The 10,518-nt window shown below is 42.1% G+C and overlaps 2 protein-coding genes across 5 annotated transcripts in view; one reads left to right on the top strand and one right to left on the bottom strand.

The window, feature by feature from the left end:
• ing3 (inhibitor of growth family, member 3) overlaps window positions 1-2,614 on the bottom strand; it is a 6,538-nt gene extending 3,924 nt beyond the window's left edge. The window contains exons 1-5 of one of the 3 annotated variants that reach the window (XM_063905572.1): window positions 2,469-2,614; window positions 1,744-1,815; window positions 609-709; window positions 323-388; window positions 12-108 (exon numbers count right to left, since the gene is read on the bottom strand). In XM_063905572.1, the coding sequence (XP_063761642.1) occupies window positions 12-108; window positions 323-388; window positions 609-709; window positions 1,744-1,815; window positions 2,469-2,496 (364 nt within the window). In that variant the 5' untranslated portion in view covers window positions 2,497-2,614. Of the gene's footprint in view, window positions 1-11; window positions 109-322; window positions 389-608; window positions 710-1,743; window positions 1,816-2,127; window positions 2,308-2,468 lie in introns of those variants that run through there. The other 2 variants (XM_063905571.1, XM_063905570.1) reach the window with 2 other exon arrangements.
• A 763-nt stretch (window positions 2,615-3,377) lies between these two features.
• tspan12 (tetraspanin 12) lies at window positions 3,378-9,008 on the top strand. 2 transcript variants are annotated; one of them, XM_063905574.1, is made up of 7 exons: window positions 3,378-3,796; window positions 5,738-5,820; window positions 6,140-6,275; window positions 6,730-6,795; window positions 7,594-7,701; window positions 7,835-7,978; window positions 8,153-9,008. In XM_063905574.1, the coding sequence occupies exons 1-7, from the start codon at window positions 3,731-3,733 to the stop codon at window positions 8,369-8,371; spliced, it is 822 nt and encodes a 273-aa protein (XP_063761644.1). In that variant the 5' UTR covers window positions 3,378-3,730; the 3' UTR covers window positions 8,372-9,008. The 2 variants fall into 2 exon arrangements, with proteins under 2 accessions (XP_063761644.1, XP_063761643.1); XM_063905573.1 differs by lacking the exon at window positions 3,378-3,796 and adding an exon at window positions 5,012-5,232.
• The last annotated feature ends 1,510 nt before the right edge of the window (window positions 9,009-10,518 follow it).

Below are 10,518 nucleotides of genomic sequence, written 5' to 3'. Positions count from 1 at the left end.
GGGGGACTGACGTCTCTCCAGGATCTCTGTGATGCCCGCGTTGTCCGCCTCCAGCTCCATCTTGAACTTGGCCAGCTCCTGGTCCAGCTTACGCAGGTGCCGGTCCACCTGAGCCCAGGGACACAGGGGGGGGGGGGGGGGGGGGTCACTACAGGCTGAGACAGAGGGGACACCGCCATCTAATGGAGGCTGGAGGTAACGGCACTCTGCATTCTGTACCAGACTCAAACAGGTAAACTAACACATCAATATGTTTGTTTACCTGTAAACAAACAGCGTCCTAAACAACACCCTATCACAATGACGCAGAACCTCTACTCACCAGATCATAGATCTGATTGGCCAGCTGCACTTTCTCGTCTGCGTCTTCCAGAGCTTTGTAATAATCCTGAAACACATTTCAATAAACATGTTAACCCCGATCTGTTAGCAGTGGGGCGGGGCTGGAGAGTCACCTGTTGGACCAGTTACAGTATCATACCGGGTCACAGCAGCTGGGGGGGGGTCACAGACACCCTTAAATAACAGTAAGGTGTATGTGAAGCGTGTTTAAAGCAACAGTAAGGTGTGTGTGTGTGTGTGTGTGTGTGTGTGTGTGTGTGTCTGACCTTCTTGATGACCTCCATCTGCTCCTCTCTCCACTCCGGTTTGTTCTTCTTGGCGTTGACGAAGAACTCAATGACCTTCTGCTCCAGCTGATCCGTGGCATCTGGAGAGGGGAGCAGAACCTCAGTGAGGAGCAGAGACCCTCACACAGCCAGGGAGGCAGGGGGGGAGGAGCAGAGACCCTCACAGCTGGGGAGGCTGGGGGGGGGAGCAGAGACCCTCAAACAGCCGGGCAGTAAGGGGGTGGGGCAGAACCTCAGTGAGGAGCAGAGACCCTCACACAGCTGGGGAAGCAGGGGGGGGGGAGCAGAACCTCAGTGAGGAGCAGAGACCCTCAAACAGCCGGGGAGGAAGGGGGGGGAGCAGAACCTCAGTGAGGAGCAGAGACTCTCATACAGCTGGGGAGGAAGGGGGGGAGCAAAACCTCAGTGAGGAGCAGAGACACTCACACAGCCGGGGAGGGAGGGGGGGGGAGCAGAACCTCCGTGAGGAGCAGAGACTCTCACACAGCTGGGGACGCAGGGGAGCAGAACCTCAGTGAGGAGCAGAGACCCTCACACAGCTGGGGAGGGAGGGGGGGGGGAGCAGAACCTCCGTGAGGAGCAGAGACTCTCACACAGCTGGGGACACAGGGGAGCAGAACCTCAGTGAGGAGCAGAGACCCTCACACAGCTGGGGAGGGAGGGGGGGGAGCAGAACCTCCGTGAGGAGCAGAGACTCTCACACAGCTGGGGACGCAGGGGAGCAGAACCTCAGTGAGGAGCAGAGACCCTCACACAGCTGGGGACGCAGGGAGCAGAACCTCAGTGAGGAGCAGAGACCCTCACACAGCCGGGGAGGAAGGGGGGGGGGAGCAGAACCTCAGCGAGGAGCAGAGACCCTTACACAGCTGGGGACGCAGGGGAGCAGAACCTCAGTGAGGAGCAGAGACCCTCACACAGCCAGGGTTTGTATGAGGGAGGTAGGTGGGGGAGAGGAGAGGAGCCCCAGGTCATGGTCATTGTGGTATTATGGTATTCACCATGCATGCTGCTCTAGTCTCACTCCTCTATTACTCTGCCACACCTGGTGTTAATTGTGTGTTTGCCACGGTGTGCCCCTGGTACTGGCTCTGTTGCCCTGCATTACAGTACTCACTCTGAACCTGCAGGTCCATCTCCCTCATCTCCGTGAAGCGGTCCCTCAGGTCAATGGGAAGCTGCTCGATCACTGGGGAGGAGACACAGAGTTAGCAGTGTGTTTGTGTGTGTACAACAGTTAGCATGTAGAATCTCACAGTCAAAAGTTATGTAAGTATTTATGAGTGAGAAATCGGCCAGTGCTTCATGAGTTCAGCTGCAGATCTACATCTCCAAAAATACACACTGATATCCTGTTACACACACCTGTAGTCACTATCATCACTGTGTGTGTGTGTGTGTGTGTGTGTGTGTGTGTGTGTGTGTGTGTGTGTGTGTGTGTGTGTGTGTGAGCAGAGAAGTGACAGGAAGTAAAACAAGACAAGACACAAAGGGAAAGTACTTTCGAAATAAAACAGGAAGCATGAAGGAGGGGCAGAAGACTCAAAATAAACAACGTGAATAATAATAATATTAATAATAATTCCTGGAAAACAAAAACAAGCAAACAGCTGCAGACTGAGGATTGATTCAATCGGACCGGATTCACGCGCAGATCGACTCAACCTCGTTGCGAAATGACGGGAAATTGATGACGCGTGAAGATGAAAAAAAGACACAAAAGATGCTAGGCTAACCATTAGCGTGCTAAGCTAACGGCTAACGGAGCAGGAAATAACCCCGATCTAAAGCCCAAAACCCGCCTCTAACTCTGGAACCGATGAGTCAGAACCCCGTACTCACTCTCCAGGTAATCCTCCAGGTACAGCATGGTGACGGTTGGAAGGTTTTAGCGTTTTAAATCAACGGGTTTCTTTCTCCAATATGGCGCCGTCACTGTCTGAGAAAACAATAGCAGGTCAGAGCCGTGACGTCAACGGCTCCCCGTGTTCTGATTGGTTGAAATCTACGCAGAGACGTTCGTTTACGTTCTCAGGACAGATGCGTCACGGGAGTTGGAGTTTATTTTGTGTTTCTTGTAAAATACTTTATTTATTCGGGTTGGAAATTGTGTTCCGTGACAGTTACTCAATTTGAGATAAAGGGAAATAATTTTAAATAAATACATTTATATACACGTGGAAAAGGTACAAGCAAAATTAGCACATTGTACTAAAATATATTAGCAACATAAAAATGAGTGTATTATTCAGAGACGCTGACGGCTGCTTGTGTTCTGATTAGTTGAAACGTATCCAGGACGTTTTTTTACGTTCTCGTGGGAGATGGAGTTTAATCTGTTTTCTAAAAGTATTTAAGAATCAGAATTAGATATTTATCCCGTAGAGAAATCCACTTGTCATATATATATATATATATATATATATATAATACGATTCTAAGACATCTATGTGAAGGGACAAAAGTATGTGGACACTAAGTCAACGCTGTCACCCACAAACTGTCCACAAGAGGACCCCCTCCCCTCTGTGTCTTGTTCCCCACAACACTGCTCTCTCTCTCTCTCTCTCTCTCTCTCTCTCTCTCTCTCTCTCTCTCTCTCTCTCTCTCTCTCTCTCTCTCTCTCTCTCACACACACACACACACTGCTGACCCCGGAGGCGGACACATTCCTCTGTCCTCCCTAGGGGTGGGGGTCTGATGCTGTACGCATTTAATTAGTGTAGAAGAAGAAGAAGAAGTAGAAGCATGCCCCCCCCCCCCCCCCAGACAGCACGGAGCGGAGACCCGCTGTGACGCCTCAAGACTCTGGATCTCCGTGCGGTTCGGGGGGTTTATCTGCGACCTGCTGGACTTCTGAGAGAGTGTGCTGTGTGTTTGCGGAGCTGGACCTTCTGACTGAGGGGAACCACTGGGATCGGATTCCAAGGAGACTGAAGACCGGGTTTAGAGCCTCTCCTCCGGCGGACCCGAACTCTCCACCTGTTGTTCCCGGAAGACCCTCAAAAAACCCGAGCGGCTCCGGACAGAGCCGAGGGGAGGGGGCGGGGGTCCAGGTGTGTATATTGGGGGGTAGTCGGGGTGATGGTGGTCCAGGTGTGCAGATGGCTCGGCGGGACGCGGTGAGGTGTGTGCGCGGACTCCTGTACGCGCTCAACCTGCTCTTCTGGGTGAGGAAAATATTATTATTATTATCATTATCATTATTATTATTATTATTATTATTATTATTATTATTATTATTATTATCATTATTATTATTATTATTATTATTATTATTATTATTATTATTATTATTATTATTATTATTATTATTATGGTTATTATTATTATTATTATCATTATTATTATTATTATTATTATTATTATGGTTATTATTATTATTATGGTTATTATTATTATTATTATTATGGTTATTATTATTATTATTATTATTATTATTATTTATGGTTATTATTATTATTATTATTATTATTATTATTATTATGGTTATTATTATTATTATTATGGTTATTATTATTATTATTATTATTATTATTATTATTATTATTATTATTATGGTTATTATTATTATTATCATTATTATTATTATTATGGTTATTATTATTATTATTATTATTATTATTATTATGGTTATTATTATTATTATTATGGTTATTATTATTATTATTATTATTATTATTATTATTATTATGGTTATTATTATTATTATCATTATTATTATTATTATGGTTATTATTATTATTATTATTATTATGGTTATTATTATTATTATTATTATGGTTATTATTATTATTATTATTATTATTATTATTATTATTATGGTTATTATTATTATTATTATTATTATTATTATTATTATTATGGTTATTATTATTATTATTATTATTATGGTTATTATTATATTATTATTATTATTATTATTATGGTTATTATTATTATTATTATTATTATTATTATTATTATCATTATGGTTATTATTATTATTATGGTTATTATTATTATTATTATTATGGTTATTATTATTATTATTATTATTATTATTATGGTTATTATTATTATTATTATTATTATTATTATGGTTATTATTATTATTATTATTATTATGGTTATTATTATTATTATTATTATTATTATTATTATTATCATTATTATGGTTATTATATTATTATTATTATTATTATTATTATTATGTTATTATTATTATTATCATTATTATTATTATTATTATCATTATTATTATTATTGTATTATTAATAATAAAAATAATAATGATAATAATAATAATAATAATAATAATAATAACCATAATAATAATAATGATAATAATAATAATAATAATAATGATAATAATAATAATAATAATAATAATAATAATAATAATAATAATAATAATAATGATAATAATAATAATAATAATAACAATAAACATCAAGAGTTACCTGTGGTTCTCCTGGTGTGTAGTACCTGTGGTTCTCCTGGTGTGTAGTACCTGTGGTTCTCCTGGTGTGTAGTACCTGTGGTTCTCCTGGCGTGTAGTACCTGTGGTTCTCCTGGCGTGTAGTACCTGTGGTTCTCCTGGCGTGTAGTACCTGTGGTTCTCCTGGTGTGTAGTACCTGTGGTTCTCCTGGTGTGTAGTACCTGTGGTTCTCCTGGGACAGGGGTCTGTTTACTGAAGAACTGTATTCAGTGACAGCCTTTACAGAAGCTGGAGTAACCCTCAGTCACAGTTTCACAAACTCCTTTCATGTGAAAACATCCCATAATGTGTTCACTGACCGTTCTCACAGTCAATCAGTCCTCACACTTTGACACATTTCCTGGATGTATTTATTACAGCTTCAGTTATTTTATTTCATTTCATTTTTTTGGTCAGATTTAAAACCTCAAATGTATTTTATGTTGGTTTTCCTTAGATTTGATTCCCCTTTTCTTGAACGTCTGATTTGAATAATTGTTTAATAAATCCTCTCAAACATGCGGGAGAATAAACGGAGTTAAAGGAAAGTAGGCCACAGAGCGAGTCTCATATTCTGAGGGTTATTTACAGGCAGAGAAACTGATCTGTGTGTGTGTGTGTGTGTGTGTGTGTGTGTGTGTGTGTTTGCAGCTGATGTCAGCATGTGTGCTGGGAGTGGCAGCGTGGATCAGAGACCCCCTGAACTCTGTCCTGACCCTGACAGCTCACACCAGGTCAGTCACACACACACACACACACACACACACACACACACACACACACACACACACACTGCAAATACAGCAATGTCTCTGCAGACTCGTTGAAGCATTAATAAGAGAAACATCTGTGTGTGTGTGTGTGTGTGTGTGTGTGTGTGTGTGTGTGTGTGTGTGTGTGTGTGTGTGTGTGTGTGTGTGTGTGTGTCTGTCTGTCTGTCTGTCTGTCTGTCTGTCTGTCTGTCTGTCTGTCTGTCTGTCTGTCTGTCTGTCTGTCTGTCTGTCTGTCTGTCTGTCTGTCTGTCTGTCTGTCTGTCTGTCTGTCTGTGTGCAGGCTGGAGGAGGCGGCTATCCTCTCCTACTCGTCTCCTCTTCATCCCGTCCTCCTCTCTGTCTGCTGCTTCCTCATCATCATAGCCATGGTGGGGTACTGTGGAGCTCTGAGGGGGGACCTTCTGCTGCTGGCCTGGGTAACACCTAAGGGGGGAGCAGTGTGTTCCCCTTGGGGGGAGCAGTGTGTTCACCTGGGGGGTGGGCAGTGTGTTCACCTGGGGGGGAGCAGTGTGTTCACCTGGGGGGTGGGCAGTGTGTTCACCTGGGGGGGAGCAGTGTGTTCACCTGGGGGGTGGGCAGTGTGTTCACCTGGGGGGTGGGCAGTGTGTTCACCTGGGGGGAGCAGTGTGTTCACCTGGGGGGGAGCAGTGTGTTCACCTGGGGGGGGTGTCAGGTGTCTCTACAGATAAGATGACTCTGAAAGAGGAGTGTGTGATGGATGATGAGAGGAGGTCAAAAGTTCACGTGTGTGTGTGTGTGTGTGTGTGTGTGTGTGTGTGTGTGTGTGTGTGTGTGTGTGTGTGTGTGTGTGTGTGTGTGTGTGTGTGTGTGTGTGTGTGTGTGTGTGTGTGTGTGTGTGTGCGTGTGTAGTATTTCTGCAGTCTGCTGCTGATCTTCTGTGTGGAGCTGGCCAGCGCGGTGTGGACCTACGAACAGGTAACATCACTGATCCAGAAGATACAAATATCACATGTAAATATCCAGTGAGAAACCGACCAATCAGAGCGCAGCATGCGAGCAGCTGGAGAAATCTGCTAATAATACACACACATTGATATCCTGTTACACACACTCACACAACACCTAACTCATTCACATGGACACACACACAAGAAATCCACTACACACACACACACAGAAAACCAAGAGTTTCAAATCCACCAAAACACACCAGAGACAGACACCACAGAGACAGACACCACAGAGACAGACACCACAGAGACACCACAGAGACAGACACCACAGAGACACCACAGAGACACCACAGAGACACCACAGAGACAGACACCACAGAGACACCACAGAGACAGACACCACAGAGACAGACACCACAGAGACACCACAGAGACAGACACCACAGAGACACCGCAGAGACACCACAGAGACACCACAGAGACAGACATAACAGAGACAGACACCACAGAGACACCACAGAGACAGACACCACAGAGACAGACACCACAGATACACCACAGAGACAGACACCACAGAGACAGACACCACAGAGACAGACGACACAGAGACACCACAGAGACACCGCAGAGACACCACAGAGACACCACAGAGACAGACACCACAGAGACAGACACCACAGATACACCACAGAGACAGACATCACAGAGACAGACGACACAGAGACACCACAGAGACAGACACCACAGAGACACCACAGAGACAGACACCACAGAGACAGACACCACAGAGACAGACGTGTGTGTGTGTGCGTGCGTGCAGCCCTCGGTGCAGATCTCTGATATGATCAGTCTGAAGTCACGGATGCAGAACTACGGCCTGCAGCGCTACCAGTGGCTCACACACACCTGGGACAGCATCCAGACACAGGTAACACACACACACACACACACACAGTCACACACACACACACACACACACACACACACACACACACACACACACACACACACACACACACACACACACACACACACACACACACACGACTCTCTCCCTGTAGTTCCAGTGCTGTGGGGTGATCTATTTCACTGATTGGCTGGAGATGACAGAGATGGACACGCCCCCCGACTCATGCTGCTCCAATCAGTATCCAGGATGTGCAGGCCACGCCCACCTGCACGACCTCAGCGACCTGCACCAGGAGGTGAGGCGCTGGTCTTTATTTTATTATCTTTTAGTATTTACATTTTTATTTGAATTGGATTTTATCAGCTTTTTTTAAAATAAATGTTTATTTTTATATTTTATTTTCTATTTTTTAATTTACTAAATTAATTTAAGGTTACATTTAGTCATGTATTCCTTTATTAACCTCCAGGGTTGCGGCCCCCGGGTGTTCAGCTTCGTGCGGGGGTCGGGCGCTCTGCAGGCGTTGCGGTTGCTCGGCGTGGCGCTGGGCGTGGCTCAGATCGTTGCCATGGCACTGAGCCTGACGCTGATGTGGGCGCTTTGTTACGGGAGGAGGGAGCCCCCTCCTCACCCAGACCCCCCCCATCAGGACGTGGGGGCGACACTGGAGATGGAGCGACTGACGTAGAAATTACGAGTCATAATTTCTGTCAGTTTAAAAACTTCATAAACACTAAAATAAGAAAAAGAGAATAAATATTTAATTTGATAAATTGTAAGGAAAGAATAAAACACATAAAATCGATTAAAAAAAAACACCCCCCCTTAATTTAGGATTTATAACACTTCCTGCTAAAGTTTCACAATAAAAGTCTTTTGAAATGCGGTGTTTAAAGGTCTTTGACTGTGAAACATCTGGAGACTTAATCAGAAAGAAAAAAAGAGTGTTTTATTCTTCATTGCTGTCATTAATCAGCAGTGTTCTCTTAGCAATGCTGCTGCAGGATATCCCTGTACGCTGATTCATCCTCTGCTGGAGGACCTTCAGATCCTCTCTTGAGTCTTTATGTTGGTCTCATTCAGTTTAACCAACAGAAATATCGATGATAAACTAAAGTAAAGGAGAGAAGAAGAATCTCTGGACCTGAGGACGCCTTTTAGAAACTCGGATAAAAACTCTGATATAAATAAAGAGAGACAGTTTGGACTCTAAGAGGACCTGAAAAGGAAGAAGAGCTCTCATTAATTACGAGTGTTGAATCATATTTGTGCATGAGGAATATTATTTGTTTTACTGTAATAAAACCTGATGAGTGGACATTTGATTCTTTGTCTGTGTGGTCGTACATCTCTAGCACGTCTTTGTAGTCTTTCTCTGGCTGCATCTTTTTAAGGTGGTTTTGCATCCATTTGTAGACATTTTGCATCTTTCTATGGTACTAAGCACCAATTTAAGTAATTCAGCATGTCTTAATGATGGGTTTGAAGGTTTTTTGAGGTCGTTTTGCCTCTTTTGGTATTTCTGCACATATGTTTAGTCCTTATGCGTCATTTAATCGAGGTTTGGAATCTATCTTTATCAATTTAGTATATTTTTATGGTGGGTTTGAATGTTTTTCTAGTTTCTGCATGAGTCTTAGTGAGCTAGTAAGTATGCCTCAGGTTTTTAGTGAAAGGCCATTCCCATTTAGAGACTTCCCCGTTCTGCACAATCAGTTCATAGAAACACGACCGTATGCTGCTGCAGCGTGAATATCTAACACACACATTCCTGTAGTCTTTGCAGCTGCTGCGCACACGCACGCACACACACACACACACACACACACACACACACACACACACACACACACACACACACACACACACACACACACACACACACACACACACAGTACATATATTGTCTCTGCTGCAGATCACTTTACACGCTGGATTATTTTTGCTGCTTTTTGCTCAGTTTATACAACTTTATTTACACTAAACTGGATAACAATAAAGTTAAAAAACATGTATATTTATTAGATTTTATAAATTGTTACGCACAAATAAAACACAGAAAATTAATTAAAAGCAAAAAAATCATTAAAATAAGACAACATTTTCTTCAGATTTTTAATGCTGTTTAAATAATTACAGAAATACCACCTTAAATAACAATTTAAGTAATTCCACCTTAAATAACAATTTAAGTAATTCCACCTTAAATAACAATTTAAGTAATTCCACCTTAAATAACAATTTAAGTAATTCCACCTTAAATAACAATTTAAGTAATACTACCTTAAATAATAATTACAGAAATACCACCTTAAATAACAATTTAAGTAATTCCACCTTAAATAACAATTTAAGTAATACTACCTTAAATAATAATTACAGAAATTCCACCTTAAATAACAATTTAAGTAATTCCACCTTAAATAACAATTTAAGTAATTCCACCTTAAATAACAATTACAGAAATACTACCTTAAATAACAATTACAGAAATACTACCTTAAATAACAATTACCTAAGTTAGTGCTTTTCAAACCCTTTAATAAAGACGAGACGCAGTCAGAGTTTGATGGACAATCATTTATTCACTAAAACCATGGAAGATTCTCTTTCATATCCTCAATAATTCATGTTTTTATCAACACAAGCCGTAACAAATCCAAATAAATGTAATAACAATGTCTTCCCTCGGAACGCATGCACGCTTTTGAAAAATATCTTGAATGTAAGACGACCTCTCATGGGAATATTAAAATAAATATACGCCATGAAGAACAGCTACAGCACAGATGCACCACAAACACAAACAGGTTATGTTTAAACTCTAAATCCAAA

Source organism: Eleginops maclovinus, chromosome 17 (genome assembly GCF_036324505.1).
Source record: "Eleginops maclovinus isolate JMC-PN-2008 ecotype Puerto Natales chromosome 17, JC_Emac_rtc_rv5, whole genome shotgun sequence".
Lineage (NCBI taxonomy): Eukaryota > Metazoa > Chordata > Actinopteri > Perciformes > Eleginopidae > Eleginops > Eleginops maclovinus.
The sequence above is the reverse complement of the archived record's forward strand: the minus strand, read 5'-3'. Positions and strand labels throughout refer to the sequence as shown.

What these genes read in the sequence shown, in the direction of transcription:
- tspan12 (XM_063905574.1), top strand. Translation starts at nt 3,731, where the DNA reads ATGGCTCGGCGGGACGCGGTGAGGTGTGTGCGCGGACTCCTGTACGCG. An exon ending in GGGACAGCATCCAGACACAG is followed by an intron (nt 7,702 to 7,834) that starts GTAACACACACA and finishes CTCTCCCTGTAG; the next exon opens with TTCCAGTGCTGTGGGGTGAT. An exon ending in TCAGCGACCTGCACCAGGAG is followed by an intron (nt 7,979 to 8,152) that starts GTGAGGCGCTGG and finishes ATTAACCTCCAG; the next exon opens with GGTTGCGGCCCCCGGGTGTT.